This window comes from Odocoileus virginianus, chromosome 3 (genome assembly GCF_023699985.2).
Source record: "Odocoileus virginianus isolate 20LAN1187 ecotype Illinois chromosome 3, Ovbor_1.2, whole genome shotgun sequence".
Lineage (NCBI taxonomy): Eukaryota > Metazoa > Chordata > Mammalia > Artiodactyla > Cervidae > Odocoileus > Odocoileus virginianus.
This window is the reverse complement of record NC_069676.1, coordinates 90677842-90699137: the sequence shown is the minus strand read 5'-3', so window position 1 is coordinate 90699137 and position 21296 is coordinate 90677842. Positions and strand designations below refer to the sequence as shown.

The window sequence follows — 21296 nt, the reverse complement described above, 5'->3', positions numbered from 1 at the left end:
CCTATGTCAATGATAAATCTGATCAGCTAGGTCTCAGGAAAACAAGAAAGAAAACATAAAAGCTTAACACCTTTCAATTTCCTTAGAGAAAGTGTTTAACATCAGGAGCATTGTTGTAGTTGACATTATCTCTGAAATACTTTAGAGGGTTCTCAGTTATATCACACCATGCCTTTCTTTCTTGTCAAATGACAGAAGAAGCCAGACTAAGAATATTTTTATTACCCTTGACTATGTTTACAGGTAAAGACTATTTAAGATATTAGCTCTTATATATTGTTGATTTTTGTTTTGTTTTACCTTGCAGAAATGCAAAACTCAAGATTTCTTCTATGGTGTCCACCATGTTAAAGGGTGAATATTAAGATTATTTTTAGCCAGAGCTCCAGGGAAATGAAAATTATTTTCCCTACCATAGTAGTTTTCAACTTTGGTTCACATTAAAAATATTCAAGGAGATTTAATAGATCCTAGCTATTCAGACTATCCCCATATTAATGAAATCAGACTCTCTGGAAGTGGGACCCAGCCACCAGTATTTTTTAGAGGTCCCAGGTAGGGTAGTTCCAGTGTTCGATAAGGTTGAGAACCATGAGGAAGTTCTGGCTCAAAGGCCTTCAGCCTAACTAGTGGGAGCTATTACTTAACTTGGCACTGGCCCCAAATTAAAAACATTGAGCTCTTCTGATCTAGGTAGGAGCAAAACCTTTTGCTTGGGCAAGAGGCTTTCCTGGAGCCCAGAACTAAAGATGGGCAAGCGTGTGTTCACACACACACCTATCTTAGCAGGAGAGCCCAGATTCTCTTCCAGGTCCAGGCTTTTTCTCAAATATGACATACAAACTACCTGTACCAGAATCATCCTTTAAAAATACAGGTCCTGGTCCACGCCCAGACCTGCTAACCAAATTCCAGGAGAGTCTGGATGGTTACCACCTCACCAGGTGTTTCTGATCACACTTAAATTTGAGTTCTTTTGGCCAAGAGCTACTTAGCACATTCTTTAGTAGGCAGCACAGCCTTGGCCTAACATAATCAGCCTCTTGGTGGAGAGTACAGAAAGGAATAAAGGAGGACAGGGGAGGTTTCCTCTTTACTCTCCTGGAAGCTAGAGAGAAGCAGAAAGGCTAGCTGCCTCTTCTTTCCCAAAAGAGTAGCTCCCACTTTTTATCACTTTGGCTCCAACATTTGGAATTAGCTTTAATCCCTTTACTGGAAACCTTGAAAATCTTCTATTAGCTTATGGTTAAATTTCTTTAAACCTCACCCAATCCTGGTAGCACATTCTCTCTTGGTGCAAAGTAAGTTGTGGGAAAGGAAAGCCGAAGTATTTCCTGAGAGCTGTTGATTCTCTAGTGATTGTTGGTTCCCAAGTGAAAGTCCTGGATTGCTATCTATTTATAGGCAGTTCTCAATTTTAGCAGCAAGCATGTTTCATAAGTCCATTTGTAATTCAGTTATTCAATCCTAACGATGCATTTTTCCACAGAAGCAAGGTCATAAATGATGGCAAGTTTCCCAGACGAGCCTATGTAAACAAATATATATATGCAGTATGCATGCATGCTCAGTCGTGTCCGACTTGTTGCGGCCCTATGGACTGTAGCCCACCAGGCTTCTCTGTCCATGGGATTTCCCAGGCAAGAACACTGGGGGATCTTCCTGAGCCAAGGATCAAACCTGTCTCTTGCATCTCCTGCACTGGCAGGCAGATTCTTTACCAACTGTGCCACCTGGGAAACCCCATATAAACAACAGGGTAACTTATAAATGGATCTATGGGACATAATATGGCTCTAGGTAGTAGGCAGGGGAGAGTAGAATAAGGGAGACAGCTGTGGGTCTCAGGCATATTACTGAAGACCTCCCTAGAGCATATTTCTTCGTCTCAAACTGGGTCTCCAGAGAGTCCCTTTGTTTTCTCTTTGCTCCCCACCCCCAGCCCAAGATTAGCTTGACAATACCCCACCCCTTGCCATCACTTGTTTCTTCTTCGGATCACAGCTTCTTCTACTTTCTGACTTACTGAAGAAGTGCTTTTCTTCTTGCCTATCCTACAAACACTTTGAAAATTTCTAACAACTGGCATCACTAGAAATAGGAACATTGGATGACCTAAAAATGGCAGCTACGAAGAATTGATGCTTTTGAACTATGGTGTTGGAGAAGACTCTTGAGAGTCCCTTGGACTGCAAAAAGATCCAACCAGTCCATCCTAAAGAAGATCAGTCCTGGGTGTTCATTGGAGGGACTGATGCTGAAGCTGAAACTCCAATACTTTGGCCACCTCATGTGAAGAGTTGACTCATTGGAAAAGACCCTGATGCCGGGAGGGATTGGGGGCAGGAGAAGAAGGGAACGACAGAGGATGAGATATTTGGATGGCATCACTGACTCGATGGACATGGGTTTGGGTGGACTCCAGGAGTTGGTCATGGACAGGGAGGCCTGGCATGCTGAGATTCATGGGGTCGCAAAGAGTCGGACATGATTGAGTGACTGAACTGAACTGAAGCCTTTCTGCAGGCCCTGCAGAGAAAGACACAAGCATCAGATGTGGAGCTGCACTCTCCCACCCCTACAGTTTCCTACCTCTTTGGTGTCCTCTTTGGATGCCCCCACCCCACTGCCCCATCCTGATCTCAGATGCCCATAGCTAGCCAGTGATTCTGGGCAACCTGGCTCAAAACTGCAAACTGGACTGACAGTCCATCCCCCTCAGGAATATGAACCAAGAAACATGGAAGGAATTTGGCAGTTCAAGATGGGAGCTGAAATTGGAAGAGTCAGGTTGACGAGTGCTGTGCAGGTTGAAGAGATGAGGAAGAAGGAATGATGCATCAAAAGAGGAAGCTGGTCAGTAGGAAGAGAAGAAGGTGGTCGGTGTAGACAGCAGATGCAAAAAGAGACAGAAACACAAGTTGAAGGTGAGACTAGGAGGCCCACGAGGAAACAGGAAGAGCGGCTGGCCCACACCCCCTGCGGTAAATTTACTTACTCTTTATCTGACTGGATCACTCACTTTGCAGCCAAAGAAATCTCACCTTACTAATTTCAGAGCAAAATGACTCTAGATTTACCTGGACTTTTCCTCCTGAGAAGAGACCAAGAAAACTGACATGAGGCAAAACAATAGAAATAGAAGCAACAGAAATGCTGCTGAGGAAACTGGACTTAAGACTGGCAAGAGAGTTAGATTTCTGCCCACTCATTGCCCCCTCCACTCCAATGTAAGCTCTCACATCAGTCAGGAGTCCTTCCCAAATCTGCAACAAATTTATGCATTATGTGCTAACCTTTGTGTTTTTCCTCCCCTCCACATAAATTCCTGTGTTTTCATGTTCCACAGGAGGTATGACCACAGAGGGACATAGAATTCTATGTTTACAGATAGAATTCATAATCTCAAATAAATGTTGCACTTTTAAAAATTAATCACCTTGGGAAACTAATAACATAATTTGACAATGCTCAAGAGCACTGTCTTTGCCAAAGACATTTCTGTCACGAACGCCTCTGTGGGAATAGCCCTCTGAGTTCATGTGAGCGAAGGAAGAAAATCAGTCTCTTTTGTCAGCAGAAAGCACATTGAGATCCTGAACTGACTGGTTTATTTCACTATTTCAACTATTAGTCCTAATGCTTAGCAGGTATTAGGAAAGTATTAGTTCTAATAGTTGAGTCCAAATTTCTACTTGAGGAACATTCATTGAATGTCCCTGGTGCCTTCCTTACTCCTTGCTTGATCAGTTAATTCCTTCATTAGACCTGGCTCTGTTCTATGGGATTAGTTAGTAATCACTCACTAATTAGTCAGGATTACCAAATGTTTCAGCTGTAAAGAATCCACAGGCAAAGCAGGAGACACAGGTTCAATCCCTGAGTGGGGAAGATCCCCTGGAGGAAGTCATGAAAACCCACTCCCTTATTCTTGCCTTGTGAATCCCATGGACAGAGGAACCTGGCAGGCTACAGTCCATGGGGTCACAAAGAGTTGGACACAACTGAAGCGACTTAGCATGCATGCATGCAGCAAGGCAGAAACCCAAATCAAGTCTACTAGCCAAAAGGGGAGTTCACTGGCTCCAAAGGGGGAATTTATTGACACAAACGAGTCCCAGGACAGTGTTTGCTCCAAGTACATCTGGATCCAGGAGCATGAACCAACACTTCATCTCTCTCATTATACAGATATGTACATGTGTACACATTCATTTGTGTCACTACTCATTTCTCAAATATCCTTTCTTTTGTGTTGGCTCCATTCTTAGCAAGGCTCTCTCCCCTCGGAGCAGTAAGATGGAGGCCAGCAGTTTCATCCTCACATCGTAGCAGAGGGAGAAATTCTCTTCCCAGCAGTGGTGAATCCAGAACTGAGGGCCATAGTGGTGTTTCAGTTGACTCAGTCACCCAAGCCTCAGGTCTGCCCTCCTGGAACTAGTGATGAAGCAGTCCCACCTCCATGACTTGGACCAGGTTGGGGAGCCATAGTCACCTCAGGTAAATACGGGTTCAGATAGGAACACAGGGAAAATGTGGCCATTTCCTAAGACACTTTTGAAACTGTTTCTCCTCAAGAGACTTCAGAGACAGAGTGAACAATAGAAGAAATGCCATCTCTCCAACTACTAGCTGGGGAACAGGATTCTGGGTAGACCAGATGTTCACTCTGAATACATTGTACCATTTCCAAAAATCAAATTCACCCTCAAAGGACAATTTTTGTCACCATTAAGGATGTTCAAAAGAACATTTTCCCCCTGGAGGGGAAATCTAAAAGTGTTTCCAGACCAATCACATCACTGCAATAAGCATACAGGTTCTCTGAGGACTGGCCCGAGGGAATGGTGCTCATTTGTATGTAAAGAGTTCTGTTGTGTGGAGAAGCCCAATCACTGGCACCACTCTGCAGTCACACTTCATTTATCTTCAGTGCTGATGAATTGTTGCTATGCTGGGGAGTCAGGAAACTTCCTCTGGTCTATTTCTGGTGGGCCCTGGCTTTCATTATCAGTGGCTGCTAATGCTTTTAATAAAAAAGAAAACAGTGGATCCCAACAATGAAAAACAGTTGTGGCAAAACTGGACAGTGCAATAGCCTACAGAGTTTGCTTACCCAACTCATAGTTGAGCAACGTGTGAACCTTAAGTACAGCTCCATTCTGACCCAGGAGTTATGACGCAGGTAGCCATAAAATGCTTTTGGAAACAATTTATTCTGAGGCAATCTCTTGTGTATCTCTCAGATATTTCCATATTTCCATGTAGTAATTAGCTAGATGATGTTTGGAAGTAAATAGGCAGTACTTAGTGTGAGCAGGTTTTCATAGTGAAAATCTGAAAATGCAGGTGACCCAGGGAAGTACCTGGTTGTCAGAATTGAAAAGTTAACAGGAGTGACTTCCCTGGTGGTCCAGGGGTTAAAAATCTGCCTTCCAATACAGGGGACTCGGGTTGGATCCCTGGTCAGGGAACTAAGATCCCACATGCTGCAGGGCAACTAAGCCCACATGCCACAACTATAGAGCCTGCAGGCTCCAAGAAAGAACCCTCATGCCACCAAGACTGATAGAGCCAAATAACTAAAAACAAAATATTTTTTTTTAAAAAGTCAACCTGAAACTTCAATGAACTAAAACTAAAAAATGGGAGCTATTTTACCCTTTCAGTTAATCCTCTCTCAATGGATCTGGGGATTTAATTTATTTGTTTACTGTCAACACTTGGATTTTTTTTTTTTTCCTCAATGTTTTTGGTCACAAGGCCGCCAAAGCAAGTGAATCCAAAAAATGGGGGAGGGGAATTCAGTTCTCTTAAAAGCTGAGACAGATCCTTTTATCTTAAGCGATGTTTATTGAAGATTGGGTTCACTAAAGTGGTGAATTAAACTTAGACAACTTTCTTCACATTGCCTTTCATCCAGAGTGTTCTTCTTGGCAACATGTTTTGAACCCTTTTTATTTTTCCATAGAAACTCAAGGACTGTAAGTAGCTCCTCACCCAGTTCACCAGGCATCTGTGAAAAGCCAGGGGGGCTCAGCTCTCACTCCGCTGAAGAGAGGCTTCCGCAAACTGAGTTTCGCCACATGAGCAACTTCATCCCAGGCATTGCAGGTGTCACACACGTTGACAGTAGGATTTACAGGGTCTAAAATGAATGGCCTAAAACAAAGCAAAACAAACCTCCCACTCTCCATTTCTAAACCGGTTTCAATTTGCCAGATGGTTGTGCTGTGTGCTTACAGTCCTATTCGACTCTTTGCGACCCCATGAACTGCAGCCTTCCAGGCTCCTCTGTCCATGGGATTCTCCAGGCAAGAACCCTAGAGTGGGTTGCCATGCCCTCCTCCAGGGGATCTTCCCAACTCAGGAATTGAACCCAGGTCTCCTGCATTGCAGGAGGACTCTTTACCGTCTGAACCACCAGAGACGCCATATTGGTAGGAGAGAGTAATGTCGGAGTTAAAGATGGAATTCTGTTAAGAAAAGGAATCTCTGGGAACCATGGGAGGACCAACCACGCCTGTTGGAAAACAGCCTCTTGCTTCTACCCCACCAACCCTGACTCCTACTCATTTTCCCTTCCCACCTGAGGAAGTCTGTCCTCCCTGGATTGGGTCTTCCTTTTCCACTTCACTTGTTGTCTATAACCACATTCTATTCGTTTTGCTCAAATTCCTCCTAATTCGCACTTTAGAATTAAAGTTCTGTGAGAAGCAATTAAAGGAAATGACTTCGTAGTAATCAGGGCCGTCTCATTTACACTGAATCCCATTAAAGCTACTCTTTGCTCCAGACTCCCTTCCTTGATGACAAGTCCATTTCCTATATCCTAAGGGGGTAGGGAAGATAAATAGTTACCTTGTGCGCTTCTGGTTAACTTTTACAAAAACGGGGAACTTGCGATGATAGTGTCTGTGCCAAACCACGTCGATATCTACATATTGAACCAGAAGTTTGAGGACTGCCCTCAGTCCCTGCAACAGGCTGAAAGACAGGGGCTTCTCCGCCCGTTCCCAGATATATATGGTGAGGAGCTCCAATGAGTAAGAGGAGGGAAGTCTCCGAAATCTAGACAGAATGAATCCAGAAAGTGAAGACAAGTTTATTTAGTTATGAGAAAAATCCTAAAGGCAATTAACAGAAGAAGAAATTTCATTCTCAATCCCACTACTTACCAAATAATAACAATATTTCCACCAATCAGATTGGCGAAAAACAGGAATTATAATATTCAACATTGGTGAGTTTGTGAGGAGATGAACACACTATTGGTGAGACTCTAAATTAATAAAGTATTTTTTGGAGTCAATTCTATTAAAATTTGACCTGTTCCATCCTTTTGATCTAGCATTTTTTACTTCTGTGAATTCACTCTGTAGAAACATCTACAAGTACTCAAAGACAGATATAAGCAAAAGTATGTTTTTTATTTCATTGTTTGAAATAGTAAAATTGGAATGTTCATCAGTAGAGGACTAATTAGATGATTTCATGGTACATGTCCTACTACACTGTCCAAAATGGCAGCCTCCAGCCATATGTGGATATGAACATTTGACATGTGGCTAGTTTAAGTATATACTATATTTTCAAGAAATATAAAGAAAGTAAAATATTCAAATAATTTTTTCATTGATTTCATATTGTAAAGATAACATTTTGGATATACTGGGTAAATATTAAAATTAATTTCGCCTATTACTTTTTACCTTTTTAATGTGGCTACTAGAATATTATCATGTCGCATATGAGGCTCATATTTGAACCTCACATTCTATTTTAGACAGTGTTGTCCTGTACAAGAAGCAAGGTAGCTCACAATGTACAGATCTAAAGATACAATATAGATTAACTGAAAAAAATTTAAAACAATAAACAGCAAATACATTTTAAAAAATTAAGCATACACAAAAACAAACTTGGAGAATATGCTCTAAACACATTGTTGGGAATTGGGGATTGAGGATGAAGAAAGAAACTTGTTTGCTTTTTTTACATTAAGTCTTTTAAATTGTAGTTTATATATCAGGGGAAAAAATGAAAGTTGATAAACAAACTTGGGAGGAAAAGAGGAAAAAATCCAACATGAGAATTTTAGGATTTCATGGTGGTTGATATCCAAATATGTGTTTTTACTGCCTTGGCATTCATTAGCCATAGAAATATCTTTTGATGGTATATTGCAAATTTATGCAATTTTTTTCCTCTAATAGAATTTAGGGGAAACAGAGTAGCATTTTCCTACTATTGCGTTATACATTTGTTTTTACCTCAATTAAGGAAAAAGAAAAAACTAAAAGTAGACAAAACCTCTTGTCCTGGTAATGAATAGTGAATCATTTCAGTGATTTCAAATGATCAGTAGCTCAGTTCCTGTGATTTTCCCTCAGGGGTTGACAACAATGAACACAAGATTTAAAATCCATTTCTACTGATGCTCCCAAATGCCCAAAGTAAATCATGGTTGAACGTTACTCAAGCAGGAGATGCTCTTCACATTTTATGAAAGAAAATATAGTGGGGGTGGGGGAGACTTAATAAGCATTGAACTATTTTACTTCACATTTTTATACCATTATTATAAATATATTTATATAGCTCTGATATGTGTTCATATTATTTTGTATCCTGTTTTAGTCATTTGAAATTGTTTCATGTAAATGTTTCCTTGTTTCCCAAACTTTTCTTGAATAGTAGTTCATCAAAATTATAGGACAAATTTACTTGCATCTCAGGGAAATTTTCCTTGCCAATTTTCATTACCTTTAGTAGCACTATTCTGAGTATGCTTATACAAATTACTTTTTTATGTGATTTATTTTCTGTAAGCATAGTTCATCTAAGTATTTCTGATCTCTCTTTTAAAAATCTTTATTTTGCATACTCCTTTTTAATGACATTTTAATACAAATGGCCTCAATTCTTCTTTTAAAATCAAATAATAAGAAATATTTTTTTACTTCTGACTTTTACCTTTTTTTTTAAACTCAGAGGGGAATTAAGTTGACAAATGGTTCAAATATTTTAAAATCTTTAACACATAATAAATACTTAATACACATTGCCAGATTACTTTCCCAAAATAGAAAACCAATTATCGTATTGGAACATATGTGGTCCAAATTCCCCACAATACCACCTTTTTAAGTCTTAGAATGATTTTTCTGCTACATTAACAGATAAGTTTTTTCTTGCAGACCTATAAATGCTTTCAATTACCAAAAAAAACAAAAAAAAAATTTGTTAGATTTCAAAACCAGGCTTGTTATCTGACCAAGAATCTTGTCAAGGTAAGAAGGTTTATTTCTTTTTTCTGTTTTCACTAGTTTTTTCTATTTTCACTAATAAACTTTTACTCAACCAAAAGAGAAAAAAATATATAGGATGGTTAGAGATACATAGAGATAGACAGTAACTACACAGGAGTCATGTATGTTTTAACAAACTGCCTAATGTTATCATCAATATTAAACAGAGAAACATAAAAAGAGTAACCAGAGTGTGTGATTCAGATGAACAAATCAAGATTGTTAACAACTTCATATAAAGATGAAGATTTATTCCATGTAGAAAATGGCCATATATAAATATGTTATAATAACCCCCCTGTCTCTGCTATTACTGCCAAATGGAGAATTCATAAAACTATATTCTAGTTCTTTGTTTTTCAAAAGTTTATCTTAAAGTACTTAAAACCAGTATCTGAGTCTCCCTCACATCCCTTTACTATACATTAGAGTCTGTTGCTACCAAAGTGAGGGAAAAATACTAAAACAGACACATCATCAACTTTTGAGGCTGCGCATCTCCTCAGAGGACAACTCTGCTGTTAGAACTGGCTACCGTGGAAGGCACACCACGTGTGAACATTGCAGGACTCATTCAGATCACACTGTTTCCCTTTTCCTTTCCTGTGCCTTCCTTCCTTGCAGCAGCCCATTTGGTTATGCCATGAATACGTTGGTTTTTATTCTTTGGTTTCTACCAAGTCGTTATGTTATATTTGAAACAATAGAAGACAGATGTCCCATATTTGGTAACAGCCCTCATTCTCGCTCTCCTTTCTCTCTCTCTTTCCCTCTCTACACGTATTGGCTCTGCCTACTGAAGAGAGGAACATGAAAATCGAAAGGCTCGAGGGTACCCATGTGCTCTTACATACTTGTTCTCTTCAGTGGGGCCGGCAAATGATGTCTGGAGCCAATGTATCATTAAACGAATGAGCTCCTTCAGCCTTACGACAGAGGCCTTGACGAAATCCACTTGGTATGGTAAAAGGCCCAAGGCACACAGCTGGGCCTCGTCACTGTCCTCACAGAGGTATAGCTTGCGGTAAAGGTGACGTTTCAAATCTGTTAACACCAGGGACAAAGACAACGGTGAGACTTTCCCCTCCTTTCCTCTCCTGGTTTCCCGGGGTACCGACGAGCTATGTTTCTCTCATTAGTTAGAACTGCAGCATTTAAAACAAAACCATTTCTGTATTTAGGAGAGTTATTACAGATTACCCAAGTGATTCAAAGAGAAAACTCTGACATTATGGCGCTGGAGCAGTTCAAACGGAGCAAATGCTAGTGCAGGAAAATCTTTCTCATCTGAGGAGAAAAATTTTCTGTCAGCAGAGGAAGTCTATTTCTCAGAAGCAAATTTCATTACCGTTTGCAAATGTCATCCAGCATATAAACTAAATACCATTATGCTCTGTGCGCAAGAACCTATACAGTCTCTTCTGTTTAATTATCTAGGTGGTTATTATCTGTATTTATATTTTCAGAAGAGAGTCTACTACCTGGACACTAGAAGGAATTGATTATATTTACAAAAATAGAGATGACTTTAAAAGATGCATTTTGGTTAAATTGAAAACAATCTATGGCAGTTAGCACTACATTAATGAGGGAGGAAGACTAGATTAACTAGCAAGCATGACCAAATAAACATCTATATCTTATTACTACTCATAAAACATCACAAAATCTCATAAAACATCATTAAGTCAGGTTGTGCTTATTCTAACTGTATGGTATATAAATGTCCAGTATCTTTTTATCATAATCTACTTAAATTTTCCCAATTAGACACAATTAGCAGTTCTAATATGAATCTATTTTGTACCTTTATATGTACCTGTCCTGCCCAATTAAATTGTCACACAATGACATACTTGTTAATCACAGCACATTTTAGATTCTGCAATACACAGTGTTCAGTTAATTGGTAAGTAACTATTTTACTTGTAAAATACTGTAAAAAAAAAAAAAGCTTTATGCCTTTATTTGGACTTCTAACTTTAAGAGTATCTGTACAGTCCTTTTATACTGATCCAGTTGTTTAGGGCCAAATCAGAGACAGAATAGTAGGCTGATTATCAACAGGATTGAGAGTAAAATCAAATTCCTATAATAAATATAGATGAACAAATGAAGCCATTTATGGCAAACATTCTCATAAATGCTGTTCAGTTCAGCTCAATTCAGTTGCTCACTCGTGTCCGACTCCTTGCGACTCCGTGAACAGCAGCACGCCAGGCCTCCCTGTCCATCACCAACTCCCAGAGTCCACCCAAACCCATGTCCATCGAGTCAATGATGCCATCCAACCACCTCATCCTCTGTTGTCCCCTTCTCCTCCTGCCCTCAATCCCTCCCAGCATCAGGGTCTTTTCCAATGAGTCAACTCTTCTCATCAGGTGGAAAGTATTGGAGTTTCAGCTTCAGCATCAGTCCTTCCAATGAACACCCAGGACTGATCTCCTTTAGGATGGATTGGCTGGATCTTTTTGCAGTCCAAGGGACCCTCAAGAGTCTTCTCCAACACCACAGTTCAAAAGCATCAATTCTTCAGCACTCAGCTTTCTGAGAAAAACCATAGCCTTGACTAGATGGACCTTTGTTGGCAAAGTAATGTCTCTGCTTTTTAATATGCTGTCTAGGTTGGTCATAACTTTCCTTCCAAGGAGTAAGCATCTTTTAATTTCATTGCTGCAGTCACCATCTGCAGTGATTTTGGAGCCCAAGCAAATACATTCTAGTCCTAAACTTACAAGGCAACAGTCATTACAACTATTAAAATACCCTTTCAATTTTACTGATGGTCTAACTTTTTTTAGCAAACAGACTTAGACTAAAACTCAGGTTTATGATGATAAAAGATCGAAGAAGCAATATTTTACTTAAATTTTGGTATACAATAGGTATTTCAGATATTTGATGACCTTTTCCTATTATCTGATAAGATGTCTTGGCTGACCCAGAGATTAAATACTCAAAACCACCTCTGTATCAACATTTCTCCTACTTCAAGATTCTTCACTGACAGGAACCTAAGTTGGTGGTCTCTAACTTAAATTCTTTTTGAGCCTTGTAACTGTCTGTTTCTACTCTGTTGTGACTTAGATGAGTTTATTTTATCATAATCATCATTTGTAAAACAGTCATACTTGGATCCCTTGCCATTAGTCAAGTAAATATTCTAAGCACATGACGTTTATTGACATATTTACTCTTTAACAACCCTTGATATGGAAACTATTATTAGCTTCCATTCACAAATGAGGAAATGTAGAGATTAAGTTTCCCAAAGTCACACAGCTAAGAAATCAAGCCATCTATTGCCATCTTACTATGCTATGTCACAGGTTAGATCTGAGCTCAAATGCTTTCTAATCAGTGGCTAATTCCATACTTCTCAGACTTTAATGAGTACAAGAGTCACCTGGAGATCTTTTGCAATGCAGTTTCCAACTTAGTAGGTCTAGGGTGGTGCCCAAGATTCTGTATGTCTAACAAGTTCTTAAGTAATGCTGCTACTGCTGATCTGAGAATCACATCTGGAGCAGAAATACTGTCAACCACATCCTTATCAAACCTCATGGCTTTGGGCTTCATTGTGGTAGAAGGGGCAAACTATTAATTGTCTAGCATAGATGTGAGATGTGCAGGGAATAATATTAAGATGCCTGTGAGGATTTGACGTGATCATCTGAGTCTTACTCTGACAATTACTGGCAACATTTAACTGCCCATTAAAATTCCCTGGAATCCTAGGACTTTGAATTGCTCCTCTCCTGTCAAACCCATTCCCCATCATCAGTGGAGAGAAGCAGGGTTACATAATAATTTCAGTCTTTTAGAAATTCATTTCACACAACTGTGCTCAAGAACTCAGGGGAATTAGAAGCCTGAATAAAAATATACTTAAGCTCCACTGGGAGACATTCTAGCTTCAGAGCTACTGATATAAACTGATTCTCAAGACTACCCAAGAGATGGCTAACAATTGTGCTTTTGAAGTCTGCACACAAGAAAAAAAAAAAGCATTTTACACAAACATGGGAACTTCATGGGCCTATGGTGAGACCTAAGGAGAAGGAAGTATCTTTTCTTAATAAATATTCATTGAGCTAAACACAATTGCATGCTATGTGATTTGAAGTTAAATATCATATTTTAATTCTTACCACTATCCTTGAGGTAAGTTTCTTTTTCTTTTTTTTTGAGGTAATTTTCTTATCTCAGTCTATAGATGAAAAGTGAGGCTTCAGAGTTTCTCATGACTTACCTAAGTTCACATAGATAATATGAAATAGAGTTGAGATTTGGCTTCAAGTCCAGTATGTACCATCTATTATATAACTTTGATGTCATGTCAGTCTACACAGGGCCTACACAATGAGAGAGACCTGGATTTTCATCCCAGTTCTTACATTTACTAACTACATAAATGTGGGCAAGTTTCTTAAATTTTCTAAGGCTCAGTTTTTAAATATTCAAACTGGGAAAATAGCTTCTTTTCAGGTTTCTTGTTCAGGTTCATTTATCAGATTAATCTTGAGGCAATGAGAATTGTATATGCCATGTAATAGGTGCGGGATAAATCACAATATTTAAAAAATATCATAGGTTCAGGAAGAGTATCATAGGGTTACTAAAAACTCAGGTTGGGCTGAGTTCACACCCTCCTTCCTAGTAGCCCTTCTTATCTCAGAATCCTCCTTACCTCTGCCCAATGTAGATGATGTTTTAATAAAATGACCTATTTGTGTATCTCCAGACTGTAAGGCCCTCCAGACTATACAGTCAACTATGTCTTATTCATTTTTGTGCCCCCAGGCCTAACACAGTTCCCAGAACATGGTAGGGGGCAGAACATATGTAGTGACAAATTATAGCACAACAGAATTTTAATATGAGCAGCACATTGTCCAACAGTGCTGAGAAGTAAAGAACCAGATTAAGAAAGTCAACATATTCCACTGGAGTCTGGCTGAGAAGGTAGGATCAATGTTATGATCATCCATTCCATTTTTCAATACATATTTATTCCTGGGTCAGGAAGATCCGCTGGAGAAGGGACAGGCTGCCCACTCCAGTATTCTGGCCTGGAGAATTTCATGGACTGTATAGTCCACGGGGTCTCAAAGAGTCGGACACAACTGAGCGACTTTCACTTTCACTTAGGGCATAAATGCAAACGTTATCTTCAAAGACCTCCAAATGCAAAGGGAAACCTAACAAAACCATGCATAATGGCAAATATAAGGGGATCATGTTCCAGCAGCAAACCATGGGGGATCCCATGGGAATGCAGAAGAGGCAGGTCCAGAAAGGACTGATGAGGCTTCCCTCATCAGAGTTCATCAGAGGTGCACCAGGTCTTGAAGGGTAAGGAGAAACTTTCAAGGCTGAGTGTAGGATGGGACAAGAAACATTTATCAGAAGACACATAGTACAAAGACACAGAGATAGGAAGGAAATATTTAAGGATTAGTGGCTCATGAACCTCTCCTCTACCAAATGTGAGCCCTCAAAGAGCAAAAATATTGAGGCATTCATTTTAAGTATTTAATGGTACATGGTAGGTATTCCAGAAAAGATGGTTGAATGGAGTACATGAATGAATAGATCAATGAACATATTTGATAACTGCTGCTAAGCCAGAGCGGGCTCACACATTGCTATGGCATTTTCCATTCTGCATTTCGCCCTGCAGAGAATATACAAATGTTTCAGGCAAGCAGACGCTTACACTCAAGCCCCAAGTTTTCTAGAGGCTACATTTACATCTATATAAATCCCTTAGTCATCTGAGACTCTGATTAGGCTACTAAAACAAAGATACCACAGACTGGGTGGCTTAAACAACAGAAACAATTTATTTTCTCACAGTTTTGGAGGCTGGGAAGTCCATGATCACAGTGCTGGTAAATTTGGTTCCTGGTGAGAGCCTTCCTCCTGGCTTACCTTGGAGGTGGAGATAGCTGACTTCTCACTCCCTGTTCATGAGGTTGAGAGGGGAAGTTTCGGTGTCTCTTCTAACAAGAGGCATGAATCCCATCCCTGGGGCCTCACCCCCCATGATGTCATCTAAACTGAATTGCTGACACCTCTCAAAGGCCTCACCTTAATACAATCATGTCTGGGAGTAGGGCTCCAAAGTGTGAATTTGGGGGGACACAAACATCCAATCCATAATAGGGCCCTCATATTTTTTCCTAAGATGGAGATACTCTAGCCCCACTTTTTATGAGTCTGATTAGTGGTTATGCTTCATATCTTACTCTGCTACTGCTGCTGCTGCGAAGTCACAGTCGTGTCTGACTCCATGCGACCCCATAGGTGGCAGCCCACCAGGCTCCCCCGTCCCTAGGATTCTCCAGGCAAGAACACTGGAGTGGGTTGCCATTTCCTTCTCCAATGCATGAAAGTGAAAAGTGAAATTGAAGTCGCTCAGTCATGTCTGACTTTTCGTGACCCCATGGACTGCAGCCTATTAGGCTCCTCCGTCCATGGGATTTTCCAGGCAAGAGTACTGGAGTGGGGTGTCATTGCCTTCTCTGATATCTCACTCTAGATACCACAAAATCTTAGGGAGGGACGTTCAAGAGAGAGGGAATGTATGTCTACCCATGGCCAATTCATATCAATATTTGGTAGAAACTGACACAATTCTGTAAAGCAATTATCCTTCAATTTAAAAAATAAATAAATAAATAAAAAGCAACTCCTTGCAGGCCAAGTCCAAACTTGCTCTGTGTTCTTTTTCCACTCTATTATCCTGGCATGCATGCTTAAGTCATTTCAGTTGTGTCTGACTTTTTGTGACCCTGTGGACTGTAGCCTGCCAGGCTCCTTTGTCCATGGGATTCTCCAGGCAAGAATGAGGGAGAAGTTGTCATGCCCTCCTCCAGGGGATCTTCCCAACCCAGGGATCAAACTCAGGTGTCTTATGTCTCCTGAATTGACAGGTGGGTTCTTTACCCCCAGCGCCACCTTGGAAGGCCCCTGTTATACTGGACAACTAGTTAATACTTGATCCTACTTCTTAAAAACTGGTAGCATAAGGATGACTGGTGTTAATACACTGCAGGAAAATTAAAAAAGTGACTTCCAAAACCAGTAAGCAATTCAGTTCTTCCAGAAGTCTGGCTCAGTACTGTATCTGGATGTGGTCAGTCCCCCATAAAGACATATTGAATCAATAGCCATTGTAAAGGTTTCTTGTGAAACCAAACAAATAAACCTTACCTGTGGAAGGTGTAGGCCCCAGGACATCATAGTAGGCCATGATCTCAACGGAATGGCTGTGAAGACTTTCAGTACATAAAAAACTGAATCTTAAAGACAGTGGTGTTCTCCTTCCCATTAGTATCCTTCGAAAAGGAGCATGACATTGTATAAATGGTTAGAGAAAGAAAAGAGAAACACAAGATGATTTTTGACCATCCTTCACCTAATTCTAGCCTTGCTTCCCCCTCGCCCTTTCTTGAACATGCCAGGGGTGTTCCCTTCTGTTCCTCTATCTGGACTACAATTAACTCAGGTAATTCGCACCGCTGGATCCTGACTTCGTTCAGGTCCCTGCTGCCCCATTTGGCCTTTCCTGGCCATCCTTTAAAACAAGAAGTCCTTCCCTATTCCCTATCTCCTTACTCTGCTTTATGTTTCTTAATAGTATTTAATTACCACTTGGCATTGTATTATTTATTTCTCTCGCATGGGAGTATACGGTGCACAAAGGCAGGAAATGTTTGTGTTGTTCACTGTTCTGTCCCTAGCATCTGACACACAGTAGATGATGAATAATTTTTAAATGAATTATTATCTAAACATGGACTGGGGCATAAGATACTGTTAATTATGAGTATGATTAAATGAAATAAGAGAACTAAACTTCTATTTCTGAGTATAATGGAATAGTGAACAGCCAACAAATGCTCATTGGGAACAACTGGAAAACTGGATTTAAAAAATTATGTGCATGTATGTTTTAGAGGTACTGGAGGGCTGCTGACGGTCAGGATTTAGTCCCAGGATTTGGACTGGGGTGGCGGATTGTGGAGAGAGGGACTGACAGTCTGCTGTCTTGTTTTCTGGGGACATATGCCGATTTGGGAAATAGACAAGCTGAAAACAAAGACTTTGGACAAGGAGAAGCTTTGGGGGTTCAAGAAACAACTTAGAACTTTGTCAAGCTTATGGGGCTGAAGCAATGCCAAGACTTGGAAATCACAAGCATGATGAGAAGGGAAGGGTGGAGAATTGAACTCAAGATATGACCTGCTTTTCCCTCCAAACATTTGCTGAATTCTGAAGATGCCGGGGACAGGCAAGGTTGTGAAATGAAGCAAAATGTCGCCTTGAAAAGTTGAGTGGAGGTGTAGATACTCTGTCCAGGCTGAGGCAACATGCATCAGGGCTTAGTCTTGGGGACGTGGAGACAGGTTAGAGGAAAGGACTTGGTGAAGTTACTTGACTGTAATGCTGAGGAACTCAGCTGCATGTTGGAAACAGCTGGAGGTCCTTAAGAAGTATTGATGCCTTGGCTCACCTCCAGATAGTTTTATTCGATGGGCTTGGGGTGCGACCTGGGTGATCAATTCTTATTCTATCCATGTGGTGAGGAAAGGATACACCTCTCTGGAAAAAGAGACCATCAGCTGAAGCATCTAAGATGTTTAATGCCCAGGGCCCTGGTTTTAATCTTTAAATCACTAGAAATGAAATTTCAGATCACTATGAATTCTAAGAGACAAGGCTATAAGATGTTAAACTAAGAGGAAAACCAAACTGTAGAAACAGACCCCATAAGTGATCCAAATATTGGCATAAATAGTTGAGGATTTTAACTGATTAATATATTCAGTGAATAGAGGAATAGACAGCACAAGGAGACAAAAGATGAAAAATTAAACCAGAGTTAGATTTTCTATATATTAAAAAATGGAAATTATAGAACTGAAAAAATAATTGAACTTAAGAGATCTGTAGAAAAATTTAACAAAAATTACATATAGCAGAAGAGACTCAGTGACCTGAAAGACAAGCCAAAAGGCATCATCCAAAAAGAAAAAAAAAAAAAAGCATATATAATATCCTTTCATTTACATTGAACAGAGCTTCCTGAAATTTTAAAACCCCTCAGCACTTTTCTCTAAATGTCAAGAACGTGAAGGTGGCTCAAGTAGTAAAGAATCCACCTACCCAAACAGGAGACATAGGAGACGTGAGTTCTATCCCTGGGTTGGGAAGATCCCCTAGAAGAGGAAATGGCAACCCACTCCAGCATTCTTGCCTGGAAAATCCCATGGAGAGAGGAGCCTGGTGGGCTACAGTCCATGGGGTTGCAACGAGTCGGACACGACTGAGCACATACACACACCACCAAAGGAATATGTTAAGTCATTATTATCATGAGTATATTTTTCTCTCTCAGTCAGGAAGGGTGAAAAGGAATTAAACAAACCAGTAGCCTAATACTCCCATCATAATTTAGAGGCAGATTTTGCTATGCTCAATATAAAAACTCTGTGTTTGGTAGACACGGTCCTATGTGGGTAAAGTGTGCTGTTGTGGGGGCCAGAGGGCTTAAATGAGGTAGTGAATCAATTGGGGAGTTCAGATCACTTTTAGAATGGGTCAAGATTAATGAGAATGTCAGTACTATCCTGGGCTAATTTACTGACACTTACTATCCAAGAGTATCTCAAAATATTTTGCTATTAGTATCAGTGGAAATGGGACATGGAACACAGCAGTGCTTGGTCATGAGTCCTCAGATGATATATTTGCCACTTCCCACTTCATTTCAGCCTAGTCCATCAACGTGTTTTGTCTGGGCCATGTCTTGTCAGGACAGCTCTGTCCTGTCATGTGGCTTTAAAAGGATCATGCAGCAAAGGGTCTTAAGTTATCTGACCTGATAATATAAAGAGAGCTTCTTGTTTTTCTAAGATCTCTAAATCAAAGCAATTAGAAATAAGAGCTAATGGGCAGAAATCCCAATCACAAACATAACTTACAAGTTATAGACATGATGCCTTTTTTACAGCAGTGTCTCATTAAAACCTCAGAATATGTTTCCCCGTTGTGGTTTTCAATAATAAACACCAGTGTGTGCAGAGAGGAGCCCAGTGCCTCTGGCGCATAAACGATTTCTAGTACCTTGGGCTTACGGGGCAAGTCTCCTGAGGTTTCATTCATAAGCAGCATCCAGAAAATGACTGACATAGAACAGTTGCTGTTACTGGTAGGTTAAGACATGGACTAGTTCCAAAGGACAAGAAAGGCTTTTCTCACACTCATCTTTCAAAATAAAGTAACTGAATAGCTTTAAAAAATAACAGCAACAAACAATATATCACCAAAAACCAGGTATCAACTGAAACAATAAACGTTTTTACTCTCTCAGTGGGTGGGAGTCAAAACCAACTGTCAGACTCACATATCTGCTTCTTTTCCATTTTTAATTCAATTTGCCCTTCAAGTGAGTCACAGTATGGTCTTGGTTGCTCTGAAAAGCAGAGAATAAAGCCAGAAAAAGCGACTGCTGCATACAGATATTAGTACAAGGGAACACCCTGGACAATCTACCTCTTTCCTGACTTCACAATCCTTTCCACTCAGTCTGCCTTCAAGTCTCATTCTTCCTGCAAATATGCTCCCCTCCCCCCTTTTTTTTTTGCCAGAATTGTTCAGCAAAACAAAATAGGGGATAAGGTATATTCCAGGCTGAATTAAAACCATCATAGCCCCTTGAAAAATCACTCTGAGAAAAAGAATAGGCATTTAATAAATGCGAAGGAAAGAATGGTGGTTACCTGGGAATTCGGTTCAACTTTAAAGGCTTTTCAATTAAATTATTTAATGAGTTGAAAGCATAGAAGGAACAGAGCTTAGAAAATGAGCTTGTTTTCAGGAACAATTAGAGCAAGTAAATGAAGGTTTTCAGAGCTGCTCTTTTTCATGGGTTCTACTTCAAAATTCATTCTAGAAATCCAACAAAATAAAAGCTTCAAGCATATTTTGTCCAGGAGAAGAGTGCCTGCCTGAGATCCAGAGGAGAGGAAAAGGAATCAGGGAGAGCTCATCAATTAGGGTCTTTGATGTTGAGTGGGCAGGGAGTGTAGAATTAGGACATAACAATGAAGGACAAAGATTTTGATTCCAAATAAGGTCACCAGGGAAAGGGTACACCCCAACTCTTATTTTTAATGTGCCTTAAGAGTACTTTAACTGTCCTGTTTTGATAAATAATAACAACAATGATATAATGTAACCTATAGTTTACAAATTTAATGGGGAAAACTTGGAAGAAGCAATGGGTAAAAATGAAAAACACATTCTCCTATTTCTTCTTCTTCTTCTTTTTTTTTCTTTTCTTAAAGGTGGTCTTTCCCTGCTCAAAGTGTAATCGTATGTGAAACTCCATCATTTCCCTTTTTGCCTTTCCAACCCCAGCGTGCTTCATTATAGTCACCATCATGCCATTCATCTGACGTCTTTGCTAACTACCACAATTTAGTAGGTGTTTGGTATTCCTAAAGGTAGTGTTTTTCATTAAAAGACACATTCAAACTAGTTCTCTATACTAATTTGAAGCAAGGGCTTGGTAATGAATCTATTATTTAAATTAATAAACAGTTCTGGGACGTTGTTTTAAAACATGGATCTTATTTTAGGATTGAAGTGGCACACAGCCTGGTCTATTTTTCTCCCCCAAAAATGTTTTACTCGCTTTACAACATAGTTTTTTGCATTTTTTTTCATCCACAATTCATTAGACTGAATAAAATAGCAGAAAATATAAAATTAAAATAGAAAAATAAATAGCAACATCTCAAGGTTTTTTCTTTCTTTTTTTCTTTTTGTAACTCAACAAAAGAAAAAAAAAAAAGTTCTGACTAGCTGGCTAATTCAACACTGAGGGCAAAGAAACCTTGCATGTAATGTCAGCAAAGCCACTTCAGCAAACAACCCCAGGACATTGCTGAAGGGAATGCTTATCAGACAAAT

General features: G+C 39.8%; 1 protein-coding gene across 2 annotated transcripts in view; it reads right to left on the bottom strand.

Annotated features, from left to right (window-relative positions):
* Positions 1-5179: 5179 nt before the first annotated feature.
* LOC110126021 (2'-5'-oligoadenylate synthase 1-like) overlaps positions 5180-21296 on the bottom strand; it is a 33284-nt gene continuing 17167 nt past the window's right edge. For both annotated transcript variants that reach the window (XM_070465851.1, XM_020875464.2), the window contains exons 6-9: positions 16530-16654; positions 10166-10355; positions 6862-7071; positions 5180-6162 (exon numbers count right to left, since the gene is read on the bottom strand). In XM_070465851.1, the coding sequence (XP_070321952.1) occupies positions 6006-6162; positions 6862-7071; positions 10166-10355; positions 16530-16654 (682 nt within the window). In that variant the 3' untranslated portion in view covers positions 5180-6005. The remainder of the gene's footprint in view (positions 6163-6861; positions 7072-10165; positions 10356-16529; positions 16655-21296) is intronic.